Consider the following 14,756-nt stretch of genomic DNA (forward strand, 5'->3'; position numbering starts at 1 on the left):
TTATAAATTTTTGCTAATGATTTTTGGGGGTTGTCAATTAATAGTGCCTGTAATTTTGATCTATTCTCCAAAAAGCCTACTGTTTTATGTTTTTTTAAAGATGCTTTGCACTTGTTGCTATTGTAGCCAGTTCAAACAAAATTGTTCAACCTGATGATATGATTTTAATACATACTCGCCGTTTATTTTTTCCACCAGGTCTTTACAGGTCAGCCATTTTCCTCCTTTCGGATCACTATTCATTGCCACCATCTTAAAAGGTGAGGCCCACCATGGTATTTTTGGCTCCAGCAGGTTCTTATATTCTTCCCATGTATTATAAAGTGATTTTTTAATTATGTGATTTGAGAATGAATTATAATCCCCTTTTCTTTCTTTCAATAGGTACGCATGCCATCCACCAGAGTTCCTGAAACCTTCCAGCTTTAATAAATCTCTATCTTCCAGCGAAAACCACTCTCTCATCCAACATAAGCTGGCCACCGCATGATAGAGTTTAAAATATGGAACCCCCACCCTCCCTCTTTCTTTGGCATCGGTTAACAATCTAAACTGTACTCTCGCTTTTTTCTTTTGCCAAATAAACTTGCTGAGATCTTTTCTCTACGTCTCGAATGTCTCTTTTTTTATTTTAATGGGTAACATTTGAAATAAAAATAGCATTTTGGGTAGGACCATCATCTTGATCGCTGATATCCTTCCTGCAAATGTCAAATTGTGTCCATTCCACCTCTCCAAATCTTCTTTAATTTTTATCCATATTTTAGTATAATTATCTTCAAATAAATTTGTATTATTGGGTGTTATTATTATCCCTAGATATTTTATTTTATTTATCACTTCCCAATCCTTAATTTTGCCTAATTCTTCTAAATCTTCCTTCCTCATATTTTTGATTATTATTTTGGTTTTCCCCCCATTTACTTTAAATCCTGCTAATTCCCCATAAACCGCCAATTTCTTATCCAAATTTCTTATTGTATCTGTTGGATCCTCCATCATTACTACAAGATCATCAGCAAAAGCTCTAATTTTATACTCACTTCTTCCCACTTTAATACCTTTAAATTCCTTATCATTCTTGGTATCTCGTATCAAGAATTCTAAGGACCAAATAAACAGTAGGGGGGGATAGCGGGCATCCTTGGCGCGTCCCTTTGGTTATATCAAATTCCTCAGATATCCTTCCATTAATGATCAGTTTTGCCACCTGTTTACTATAAATTGTATTAATTCCCTCCATAAATCTGCCATCTACGCCCATCAATTGTGCCAGATTATTTTGTAAAAAGGCCTCCACAACCCACTCTTTGTGCACCTTGCCTGGGTTATGCCCAGTATTGTTGGCTTTTAATCTATCTTGTGCCAGATTTTCAATGTTACTTTAATGCTGTCATGCTCACTCTAAAAAAAAAAAAATCAGTTCTAAGTATAAGGCCAGAATTAGACAAGAAGATATCTGATAATGTTCCCAGAGCACCTAATTTCCACCATAATGTTCCCCATCTCTGATTTTCTGCTGCCCTGCTTCTGAAAAGGACACCTGAAGAGGTGCCAAATCGAGCAAGGAACATTTTGCGGTCTTTTTGCATGATTGAATGACTATGTGAGCAGCTATGACAAAGTACAATCAGACTAACTCTCCAAAATGCACAAAAATCAGCTTATTTTTCTTCCTGATGCTTTTCAGGAAAAGGGATTCTCTAGCCTAGAAACTGAAAAAGAGAAAGGAAAAATCTACCACTCATTTGCAAAACATAGATGGGATGAAACATCAACTTTTTTTGTATTAAGCATTATCAGAATATTTCCAACCAGCATAACACATCTGGGCTAGAAAGGCTTAGCCAGGCAAATGTGTTTTAATCTGTGTCAATACCCTGTTAAACATGTAAATCTGCTGAAATGTTACATCCCTTCCAGAAACCTTTGAGTAGGCAAGAACGCCACCTGCTGGTTCATATATTTAACTATCACACATATTTTCACCAAAGGGACAGGGATAATTCTAAAAGAGACTCCTATGGGATTCTGCCCAATTAAAAAGAATAATACTCTCTCCACCTTTCTTTTTCCTTAACTCACTTGAAAGTGTTCTAAACAATGAGCTAAAAAGAGAAAATGTAATCATGGGCGTGTAATGAGGCGAGTCATATAAGACTTTAACAGCTGCATCTGTTAAAGACTGTCAAGGGATGATATTTGTAATTTAAGGTGTTCAATTTAGGACTAGATTAACCATTATGCTAAGTAGAGCAGGGACCCAGCCAAATTGGAGTCCTACCTATAGCGCAATATGAGAGTGGTTCTGTGCAGTAAAAAAGGCTAGCCACTCTTAGTTTTTGGTTCCTGAAAAGCTGCCTTGGCTCAGAACAAAGAAAGCAGTAGCTGACAGGGTATTTTAATTGGGTAAACAGCATTTGGAAAAAGAGTTAACCTTCATTCCACAGTGCTGCTGTCCTAATCTGGAATGGGTTCCTTGTGGCTGTTATCTGCTGAAAAGAAGGCAGAACCAGTCACAGATCTCCAATGTTTCACCTAGTTTGGCCCTAAAAATGGTTTAAAATTAAGCATTATTCATTTCTCCTCCCAGACTTTTATATTTTTATATTTTTAAATATACACAGTCTCAAATATTAAGGTTAAATTTGAATCCTATTAATAAAATGTAGGTAGTACAATCCAAATTTTAGCAAAAAGTCCCAAATCACTGCAATTAGAATTTGAAATTTCTCACTCAAATTTGAGTTGGCCATTGAATTTACACTTCTATTACAGTAATGGAATCAGACTAGGATACAAAGAGTTGCATGGGAAAATTAAAATGTACCACTAGTGCATCAGGGCTTTGGAGACTTCAGGAGAGCAGATTTAATCCAAACTCCTGGCCAATAGCAATGGGTTTGATGAAGTGGCATAGCTACCACCACTTGCACAGTCCTTCCACACAAACTGGCCAGGGCAGAAGGTTTTGCTGCAGCAGCTCTCAGGTTAGAACACCAAAGAAGTCTGGATTGGGTCCACTGAGATAGATAAACCACAAGCCCAGGGTCAGACATATAGTAATGCTAAGCAAACTATGGCACAGCTCTAGGTAGTGCAGCAGTAGGACTGGGCAAGGTGTTAAACAGTCACAATGTTTACTACAAGTATGCACATACTTGCATGTTCATACTTAACCACGGTTTGGCCTAGTGCTATGTGTGAACTGGGCCAGTGCAGTTCTAATTTTTCAGTGGCAGCCAGGAGAAAATGAGATGAGAGGGAAACCTTGGCAGCCATCAAGTCTCTGCTGCATGGTGTCTAATACCACAAGCACAAAAAACTATCATATAACAAACAAGCCTCCAAACTGGATGGCCATTGCAACAGCAAAAGAGCAGCACATGTTATTGTCTAATCTGACATAGAAAAATAATAAATGCTTACGTCGAAGAATGTTCCTGCATGCTCTAGGATTAGCTGGCTGGAGTCAGGCTTGTTTTTACAGTAGGTAACATACATCTGAAATTTATCTGCCTGTGAAAATAAACACCAAGAGGGGGGAAAGGCAAGATGATCAAGTGTTGTACTTGCACCATTTCCGATTCAACTTCCACAGAATAAATGAATACTTTATGCCTATCCCCTCTAATTAGAAATGTACTGCAAATGAAATGAACAATAAAAAGTAAAATAGAATATGTTAGACTAGTATAAAAAAATCTACAAGAAAATCATGATTGTCTTTCCTATTAATTAAATGTGTGTCCTTTTGAAAATTTTATCTATAGTGCCCACTGACATATTTCAGTGTCTGTTTAAAAGTATTTTTTGTCACTCAAATATATCTTGCAAAATATGTAAGACAAGGGGCTTGGAAATAATTAAATTAGGAACTGAGATTTTCTAAGAATTGGAATGTTGCTGTTACCTATGGTACACCTTAAAAATTCTGGATCTGTCTCAAACTTGTACGTGGTACATAGAAGTTATTTGATCAAAACAAATCTATGTTAGCAGATGAACCCTGGAATTTTTAATTTTAAGTTGCATTTGTGTTATATTGATCTGATTCTCCATTGGCAGAAGTCTGGTGCCCTGTGATGATTTGCAACCTTTTGCAAATAGCTGACTTATTAGATAGCTGAAATTAATGTTTGAGGAAAACTTCCTATAAAAGGTTCAATTAACATTCAACAAGGTACTGCCTGAAGAACTGCACAGTCCACTACTTTGGCCTACTTAAAGCTACTCAGTCCCTGTTACAAATGCTCAAGACATCCATTAATAAATGGTGCTATGTTAAGACTCATTACCCAGGTGACGAAGCAATGACCCACATCTTCAGGGAGTTGTTCATATTTTCCCAGTTCTTTCAGAAAAATGCTGTAAAAGTAAGAGAGAGGACTCTGGTTATAATATTCTTGCCCTATCTCTACCCCAACTAACCTGATACAATGCTATTTGGTTGAGTGACTCAGGGGAACATCACAATCTCCTAGTAGAAGAGGAGCTGGATAATGAAAAATGGTTGCATATATTTCACAGAAAGGACCCTCCAAATTCATCTCAAATGTTACTGAGCATAAAATCTGGCAGTAGATTACAGATGTGCAAACCTCAACCTCTGACATTTCAATAACCTTAAAGAAATTATTTCACTTCCCCTTGAAATTCCTACAGACTTGATTCAGTTCCCACAATCCCTGATCACTGTGTGTTCTGGGTGGGACTGATGGAAGTTGTGGAGTCCAACAACTCATGTGTTCCCTATCCTTGCTATAGATGTTTCAGCTGAGCAGGACCTTTCAAATTCACTTTGAAATTTTCTTTATGAGACATCAATAGCAACTCTTCATTTAGGACAGAATTAGTCACATTTCATGGGAGGTGAAGGCAAGTTACTGAGCTTTGGTTTTCTTATCCACATAGCAGGCCACACATGCTTGGCTATAATACGCTTGGCTGTAATTGCCACTCCAATTTCCATATCACATAGAGTGTGAGTTTCAAAGTCAGGACTAGATATTCCTGAACTGTCTTATACCTGGTGTAGAAAAGTTTGGCACAACTGGAAAGATCCCCATGGGGAACCATGCTAGACCTAGCAGATGAATGGGGAGTGTCATCACACAGAACATCGTCTCCAGCCTGCATAAGCAGGTAGGCCAGGGCTGCCCAATATTTCTCATGTTAAAATCTACAGCACAGTTATTTTCCTCCTACACACATAGCTCAGCACCTGTTCTTGCCAAACAGTAGCCCACTCCGGCCAATTGTATGAGACTTCATAATCAATTATATATGAAGCTATGAACAAGCATTGGGACTGAGCACTCCTTCCCATGTCCGTCCTCTGCTCTGTCTCTGGGCACACTGGTTTCAGCATGATCCTGGCTTGTATTAATCCATAATTTGTTATTGTTACATCTGAACCAGGGAACTGTAGCTTACTGTTAAATAATAAGCCAGGGTCTATCCACCAGATCCAGCGTGTGATGCCAGAGGAGAGGAGCACTTGGCCTCAATGCTGGTTCCTGGCTTTGCAAAGCAGGGTAAGCTTCCAAAAGGGTACCTTTCTCAAAGTGTTGAAGAATACGTACTTATTATGAAAGTCATAAATCTCCTGGATGTTGCCAAAAATTATGTGCTCTTTGTTAAGAATCCCTGGGGGTATCTCCTCTACTCCACTTGTCATTTCCCAAAGATAGGTCTAGAAGACAACAACAATTCTTCAGTGATAAGAAATATTTCAACAAATTCAAAGATAGATGCTTGATATCCAGACACACCTTCAGTTAGTTCAAAGGTTCAGTTACCATAACCTTTTCTTTCTTTCTTTTTGCTATGCATCCAAAACATTTTTTTCTGAGGTCCAAACTGAATGTTAGCTTTTTGTCTTCATACACTAATTAATAATAATAATTACATTTCTTACCCACTCTTCACCATGAACAATTTAAAAATTCAACATTCAAAGCTGTATATTACTTATGGTGTTGCATGTCTACAGCAAGAGTAATATATCAGTTTTGAACACATACATTGCACCCACCTTCCATTCTACCTGTAGAAAATATCGAAGGCGTTTGCATTTTCAGATTCTTGAAACACAAACATCATGAACCAGCCTGCACAGTACAGCAAACCTGCACACAGGTCTCATCTACTATCACATCTAGGCAAGTTTATAATCCTTGAAAACCCTGCCGTAACTGAAGACCACTAACACCACGTCATGGAGGTATTTGCAACAAATTTTATTATGACCACCAGCCATCAGAAACAGCACAGAACCTTTATAAACATACCTCTAAACATTCATGTAAATCCCTGACATAGGCCTTCTCAGTCTGAAGCAGTTCAGCCATGATGAATCTAGGAGCAGAAATGCATGGGAGTAAATCTGTATATTAAACACAAACTCTCTCTTTGTCATATTCTTCGTAAGAAAGAAAAATACTTTAGATGTTACGTAGACCAATGCTATGGATGTTTGCTGAAGTAAGTGTACAGAATATTGTAGTCGTTATCGTTCTGGGCTGCCTAAATTACACACTGTAAATGAAAGAATAAAATATTGTTTACATGACCATCTCATCACATATTATAACATTTCAAGGTCATGGGTTCAAGGCCCACGTTGGATAAAAGATTCTAGTCCAGGGGGTTGGACTAGATGACCCTTGTGATCCCTTCCAACTCAACAATTCTATCATTTCCAAATTAGAAAAGCATTCGTGTTAAGGGATGGAGGGATTACAAACTGGAAGTGTAGGGACTGCTTCATGCATGCAATAAGCAATTGTAGACACCATTCTGCTTTCTCCAGTTTTTTTGTAATGTATGAAAAGAGAACTTAAGCATTTCCTCTATGATGTAGTAATTGGAGTACCACCAGCCTAGGGCTGGTGATATCCAGTCAAATCCACGCTAAGACACAAAGCGCACTGGGTGACATTGTATTGGGCCAGACACTATCTCAGTTTAAGTCTCACAGAATTGCTGCAGAGATAAAATTGGGGAAAGGAAATTGTGTATACTGTCTTGAGTTCTTTGGAGGAAAAGTGAGACACGGTATTTTTCCATGTATAAGACACCCTTATGTCTAAGACGCCGCCTACTTTTGAGGACGCCAAATTTAGAAAATGGGCATATGCACTATCCGTGCATATGATGCCCCCATATTTTTAACCTTATTTTAAAGTAAAAAAAAAAACCCAGTCTTATACATGGAAAAGTATGGTAAGTGTTAATAAGTAAGCAAATAAAATGTAACTCCTCAAGCAATTTCTCCCTTCCCATCAGTTTACATTGGTTCCTAGTCTTTAGCATATTTGTATTTTTTCCCTGGATTATGGAAATACATTTAGAATGTATCATATCATGTTTGAAGATTTATGTATTGTAGCCATCTCCGCATGTCTATGTAATTTGCATAATACTTGCATAATTCAATAAATTTCTGGAATCAAGTATAAATGTTGTTAATCTTGTTGTGGTTATATAAATATGAGTTTCTATCTCGATAAATAAGAATAAATTAGCATTTAGTTACACACACATAGAGAGAAAAAACAATTACGTTTTAAATTTATCACGCATGGACTTATCCCACATATCTTACTTCTCTCCAAACTCTGGTCTTTTGTTTGCATAACCTTCCTGCAAGGATATATCACCTGCCTCACAAATAGGTGGGGCTTGGTGAATTGTTCACATGGAACTGCTGCTGTTTGTCATTCATGTGGTATGTTTTGTGAGGTGCCCATTTCTCACCACTTACTCTTTCTTTCTGGCTGACTTCCTTTTTTCTTCATTAGCTTCATGATTGGCATCACGCAGCTTCACCTCGCGATCTGACAGACTTGCTGGAATGATGTCTAATTCCAGGTCCTTGTTATCCTGAAAAAGAGTAGTGACTTGGATTTAAAACACATTTCTATGCTTTGTAAAAGTAAGCATATCTACAAAGTGAAAGAAAAGGCTATAGGGCTGGAAGAAAAAGAAAAAGAAACGAAACAAACAAACAAACAAACAAACAAACAAACAAACAACTGCACATATAGACCTACTAATGACTGGCTAAATGCATCACATTTTTGGCAGGTGGTGGCAGTGGCGAAGCTGCATGCTCTGCTACTGGGGGCGGAGAGCAGGTGGGGTGTGCCTGGAGCCTACTCCGGGGATGTGGCTTGCACCCCGGGGGCGTGGCAAGCTGCCTGCAGGGGCGTGGCACACATCCTGGGTGCATGGTACGCTGCCCGTGAGGGCGTGGTGCGCTGCCCGCAGGGGTGTGGTGCCCAGCACGCAGGGAGGTGCAGTGCGTGTTGGGGGGGCGCCGAAATGATTTGTGCAGTGGTGCAGGGGGCGGTCCGCTCCCTCCTCATTCCCGTTCCTCCGCCAGTGGGTGGAGGGAGGGTTTCAGTCCTTTCCCCCAACCAATTTGCTAGGCTTCATCAGTACCCCTTCCTCTCATTTGACTTCAGGAAGGAGATGGCTTTCCTCATGGGAATCCTGGGACACATCAGTGGTGGCAGCAAGCAGACACATTTTGTCTGCTCCGCAATATTGCCTCTGAGGGTTGTACTTTACTTCCCCCCCCAAAACAGCATTTGCTTAAATTTCATAAATGATATTTACTTGGTACATTTTTATTGCATTATTCATTCAAATGAACCAGATCTGAATAAAAACATTGGCTTTGACCCCTGTGTGAGTAGAAGCACACCTTTGCTTGCACTAGGTAAGTGCCCAATTTTGCCAATCCCCCCTTTCTGCTGCAGTCAGCTTCATGGCATCCCATGCTATTCCAGAAGGCCTCCTAATCTTCAGGAACAGATTTTTAGGAGCTAAAATGGCCATAGCAAGAAAGTGACTGTCAGAGGAACTCACATATGGAAATCCAATCCCTCTTTCTCACTTGAATGGTTTTGAAGTGAATTTTTGAGGCAATAATTAAAAGTTAACATTGCCCTGGCTTATATATGGTAACCTAAATGAGCTCTTCACATGTCCTGCTGGCTGTAACAGAATGGGCTGCAAAACAGTAGATTTACCCAGAATTTAGCTCTGTGGGACTCAAGTCAAACATGTACATACACAAGGCCAGTGCCATAAACATGAAAAGCTATGTAACAGGCCATGTGCAGCCCAGTAAAGTCTGCAGCCTTTCACAAGTAGTGCCAGCTAGGAATTAATTACAGATTTCATTGATTTGCCATGTTATTTTGAATGAATTACCATTTTGTCTTATGTTGACTGATCATCATCTACATGAATTTATACCTGGAAGTCTACTTGATTACTCCTTATAGCAACTTCCTGGGCACCCAACCAATCATTCCCCTGTCATCTTGTCTAGCCTTTGTGTCACAAAGGCACAACTTTGTGTCACAAAATCCACACTGAGTGTGCTCTGTGTTATGCCAATGCAAGGTAAGGCTGGCTATGAAATGCATGGAAGCATTTTCACATAAGACAGTTCTAATTCTTCTATGGTTTTTTCATTTGTTTAAAGTATGTCAGCAAAACATGTGACTTACAGTACCTCTGTATTGATTCCAAGAGCTTTATCCAAAGAGTAGCGGTATTTCCCCATCCTCAGTGAAAAGTCCCGATAGCGTTTGTCGACGGTGGTAACCCATTTCCTAATTTCAGTGGCATGAGTATGCCCTTTCTCTACAAAGCTATCAGCCAGCTGAATGAGAAGCTTCACTTTCTCCTTGGTTTGCTGCCCAAAAGAGTTTTCCTTGGTTATCATATCTTCCATGAACATTTTGTTCAATTTTCATTCACATAATAACCATATGGACCTCATGTTCTTCACAAGCATCACTAACATAAAATGTTCCTGAGATCTTTGGAGACATAGTGTAGGTGGAGTGCAATCTTTTTATTTATTATCTAGAATGTTTCTGAATTCCCCACTGCCACTCACTACTACTCAATGGAACTTAATTGTTACAGGTTGCAATACTTTGCAGAGTTGTTTGGTTCGGAAGCAATCTTTCGAAAGTGGCAATGTGAGCAGAGAGTAATAGCACCATTCTGCTTATGGGTGTGAATTTTGACCTGCTTGGTCAGAATTTCTCTTCAAATGGACACTGCAGCAGACAGGAATGGAACCTGTCAGGAAGAGATGAGCATGGGGATGTGGGTACAAAGTGATAGCAGGAAGACTGCAGAGCTTGATGGCCCCAAACAGGCAGATATTGGAATTTAGAAAACAAGGGCAGATTATTCTGAGGTCATTCTGAAGTTTGGTAGTTCTTCAGAAATAATTAATATCATTGGTCAGTATACAAGAGAACTCTGAAGCTATCTCCATTAGCAAAAGGGGGCTTTAGAGTTGTTTTCCTCAAGAAATTGTTCTCCATGCCACATTACAAGTTCCTTTTGAATTTGAAGTGAGTTTTAAAAGACGTTTGTGATAATGCATGGAGTGAGCTTCCAAAGGAAAACAGTCCCCTTGTGTGAGCCTCAGTCTGCAATCCTATATACACTCAACGGGACTTGACACACATAAGATTGCATTATTAGTATTTTTTGGATCTCAGCCATAGAGTTCAAAATGTGTGTGTGTGTGTGCATTTATAACACTCAGAGCTATTAAATATATCATGTTATATATTTATTTAGTAATAAATGATGCATGTAGATAAGTAATAGTGTAACTGAGACTAAATCCTGTGAGTTGTATACATTTACTGTACTACATTTCCTTAACTGAAACTACCAAAGGAAGCTCATGAAATTATAAAATCAATAGTAGGGTTTACCTTGGCAGGTACTTTGAATTCTCCATATTCTTTCAGAAGTTCCTGAGTTTCTTCTGCTGATTCCCCTGTAGAGTTGTGAGTAGAAAGATAATACTCTCCTGTTTCCTGAATCCAGTCTAAGGCCTACAAATGGGAGGGTGGGGGACCAAATGAACAAAAACAAAGTGACTTACTTTCACCCATGCAACCAGTTCTCATTGGCACATTTCAAAATTAATTATTCAAGTTCTATTGCAGTTGAGGAGCACCACTAGCCCCCAGAAAAGAAGAAGCCTGACAGTAAGGCCTCAAATTCAAGTGTAACAACACTTTACACGGTAAACAAACAAGCAAAATGTAGCACAGTATGGACTGATTGTCCACTGCCTTGAATTTTATTTACACACGATATATTTTTCCTTGCATCTGGCAAAGCAGACTTGAGCTCATAATAGCTGAAGAGGTAATAAATTTGTTAGTCTTTAAGGTGCTATGAGACTCCTTGCTTGATCTTGACCATAGTAGTCTTGCAAGACTTCAGATCAGAGATCACTGCAATGTAGACGCAGTGTGAGAGGTTGCCAACGTTAGGCTTCTCGTCACATCCGCCTCCCCCCTGGGTATATTGGCTCACCCTTCTTCTCCATCTACTAAAACAAGGAGAACTTCTGTTTTGCCCCACAACAGATGAGGTCTGAGACCAACTGCTAGGAGACCCATGAAAGAAACAGGTGGGAGCAGTTAACAATTTCTCCCACAGCATTCAGCATGTACAAGGCAAAATGTTTATTTCTGGTTTGCAGTCTGGCAGCCTTATTCAGGCCAATGGCCTATCCAGCTCACACTGTCAGTTTCAACTAGTGTCAGGTTTGAAACTAACTCTCCAGGGTCATTACCAGTGTTGGCTGATGCAAAGGATTGAACATGGCATCTCATAACAAAAAGTTTTCCAATCTTGATTGATGCAAAGGATTGAACATGGGGTCTCATAATGCAAAGTCTGCAGTCCCTGAGATACAACCCTTCCCACAACTAATCTATTACACAGTCCATTATTACCTGTCAGCCGTAACAACAGAACAAGAGGGGAAAGCAGAGTTTTATTAAGCTACCTGCTTAGCACTACGCTCAAAGACCACATACTGCTGGCACTGATCTAATCGCCGTTTCTTCAAGGTCCAGAAGTGAAGAACTCTGTTCTCTCTCTGCAGCAGCTCACTCAGAATGGCTGCGGAGAAAAGGAGGATAGTCATTACCCTCAATGGCTCAGTGAGTGCATGCAGACGCAAGTCAATGCAAATTCAACTTGCTACTCCAACACAGTGATATAAGCTCCCTAGTATGAAGCACTTCAGAGTCAACTTAAAAAAACAAAATAGCAGAGAGTGGGCAGTCCTTAACACAAGGGGCTCACTAAGGGTGTGTGGACAAAAACCAACAGGAAAAAATATTATATCCCCAACACATAGATACAGATACAGTGCACTTCAGACCACACTATTCAAAGCCCAAGCAACGGGAGCATACTGTTGACAACAGTTTAGATACCCAGTCATTAAATGTATCCTCATAAAAGCAGAAGGAACAAGCACCATGCCTTGGCACTAATAGTGGCCAGACTCACAAATGTATACCTTGTACTTCCCACACTCACCTGCTCACTTATACAACGTTTATTTGGAGCACAGTCAGTGATGTCTTAGGCCTGGGGTCGACATACTATACTAAAACAAAAGGTATTTGACGATTCTGCCATCCAGTTCTATCCCAGAGAGGCATCTTTATTCTTTGTTCGATGGTATTACAATTTTAGGTCACCAAAGCCTCCCCTAAAATCAGTCCTATGAATTTTTCAGAATGCTCAACTCACATTGTTGATTTCTTAGAACTGAAACTCTGAAAGGTGGGCTGCAAGAGGTTCTTGTGGTACATATCCTTGAGCCGTCTCTAGACCTCTAGACAAATTAAACATTCCAACGTGATTCTTTTGAGGTACAAGCAAGGACCAGTCCAGGACATTTTGGAGGCTAAGGGAGTTCAACTCATATTCTGGTCCACTAATTAATACGGTAGGGGGGGGGTTACCAACAGATTCTTCTGTGCAAGCTTCAATTAAATAAAATTCTATGGGGCGAGAGAAAGAAAATGCCCCAGCTTTTTCTGTCCATCACAGCCAAGCTTAATCAAGGCAACTAAGAGTATATCCCCTACAATGGTCTATTGACATTAGTTTTTTGTTTTAACGCTGAATCATACAATCATAAGAGTTGGAAGGGACCCCTAGGGTCATTTGGTCCAACCTTCTGCAATGCAGAAATCTCAACATGCAGTCCCATTCAATTTGAAACCATACTGGACCCTGCTTAGTTTTGCAAATGTGCTAGTATTTTTACTTTTATGATGTTATTGGTTGGTTTTATGTTTATACAGTGGTATAGAAATATAATAATAATAATAATAATAATAATAATAATAATAATAATAAGACCTATATCCACTGCCTAAAGTAGCCTACTCTCCTTGCTTGCCTCCTCCTAGGAAAGATCTTATGTCTTAAAATGACAATGTGAGAGGCTGCCTAAAGTTTGTCTATTGCTTAACATGTATAAACAGTTCCATATATTTTAGTAAGCCTTCTCCCTAAAACTGTATCTTAAGAACCCAGCTTAATCATGTGTGTGTGTGTTTTTTAAAAAGATACTCATGTATGCGAGTGCAGACTCTTTTTTTGAGTTCTTGAGCAATATTAACCAATTTTTTTAAAAAAAGAAGTACAGATTTTATGTTAGGCTACAGCATTTTCAACCCCTTTAGTGATAGCAACTGTATGGCGCACTCAGTATCAAACTACATAATTATTACTGCCCTACACTGTCACTGATCTGTTCTTTTCTACAGCTCTAAAAGTAATCCAATCAGAGATGAAAAATGGCTTAGTTCTGCAGATTTACTTTAGTTCATTTTTATCAGCACCTCACAGAATCAAGGAACAGATTAGCAACTGGTGGATTACAGCTACAAAAGAAAGCAGGGGATGCATCACCCCACACTCCCCCAAGAATGTATCATCACCACGGCAGCCCATGTTCATTTGAACATATGAAAGAGGCAAGCAAAAGAAGGTCATTCTATTGGTCACTGTAGCTAAATAGCTAAGAAAGAGAAGCAGACACTGAACTCTGAGAAAAGTGATCACGTTGTGAATTTCAATTTTGGCTTGTCTTGGAAGAAGAAGGGTGGTATGAAAGCCTGATTAATACTCTGCAATAGCTCCAAATGCCAAAAAAGAACCCAGGATAATAACCTGTTCTGTCCTTGAATGTAGTATGAGACAGATCCTTTCTGCCCACTGTTTCCTGAAGTGGAAGGAGTTAAGGGATTGTCCTATTTACTGCAGCTCTTTATAGCTAAACTAATGAACTGCCCACATGAGTAATTAATTGCTTTCAAATTCCATAACTAAGCTCTGAATCAGATGAGATGGTTTCTCTTTTACACCTGTAGGCAGTCTGGAAATAAGAAGGAATCTGTATATGCACAGCAACCTTCCTACAAAGCACTGCTCTCCTCTTACCTCTTTTGCTTTTTTTAAAAAAAAATTCAAATGACTACTAGGGCATCACTTAGATCATGGGTAGTAAAATGAAATAGCTTAAAGAAGCTTGACCCTTCTATGATTTTAGTACCCACACCCTGACACATTTTGAAGTGGAGGCTTAAAGTATGGATTGATATGAAAAAAGCAGGTGACGGGTGTAATAGAGAAAGGATCTTAATGACTACTACTTTTAAAAATACTCTAAACATACTAATATGAGAAGTATTGCCTATAGATTTCATGGAATTTCTATTGTTCTCTAATGAAAGATGATGGCACACTGGTAAATTTATGTGCTAAACACTTCACTAGATCCATTCCTAAGATTTCTGAGCCAGCACAGAAATGAAAAAGACGCTGCCATTTTCATACCATCTGCTTGTATTCTAATCTTATTCTGTCCAGCAGAAATGGTG

General features: G+C 39.2%; 1 protein-coding gene across 1 annotated transcript in view; it reads right to left on the reverse strand.

Moving 5' to 3' along the window:
• Nucleotides 1-606: 606 nt before the first annotated feature.
• Nucleotides 607-14,756, reverse strand: part of KALRN (kalirin RhoGEF kinase) — a 367,102-nt gene continuing 352,952 nt past the window's right edge. The window contains exons 20-28 of the mRNA XM_088652331.1: nucleotides 11,855-11,970; nucleotides 10,764-10,886; nucleotides 9,533-9,715; nucleotides 7,769-7,887; nucleotides 6,294-6,360; nucleotides 5,586-5,695; nucleotides 4,299-4,368; nucleotides 3,430-3,519; nucleotides 607-1,715 (exon numbers count right to left, since the gene is read on the reverse strand). Of these exons, the coding sequence (XP_088508457.1) occupies nucleotides 1,704-1,715; nucleotides 3,430-3,519; nucleotides 4,299-4,368; nucleotides 5,586-5,695; nucleotides 6,294-6,360; nucleotides 7,769-7,887; nucleotides 9,533-9,715; nucleotides 10,764-10,886; nucleotides 11,855-11,970 (890 nt within the window). The 3' untranslated portion in view covers nucleotides 607-1,703. The remainder of the gene's footprint in view (nucleotides 1,716-3,429; nucleotides 3,520-4,298; nucleotides 4,369-5,585; nucleotides 5,696-6,293; nucleotides 6,361-7,768; nucleotides 7,888-9,532; nucleotides 9,716-10,763; nucleotides 10,887-11,854; nucleotides 11,971-14,756) is intronic.

The sequence above is a fragment of the Zootoca vivipara genome, chromosome 1 (assembly GCF_965207765.1).
Source record: "Zootoca vivipara chromosome 1, rZooViv2.hap1.1, whole genome shotgun sequence".
In the NCBI taxonomy this organism is placed as follows: Eukaryota; Metazoa; Chordata; class Lepidosauria; order Squamata; family Lacertidae; genus Zootoca; species Zootoca vivipara.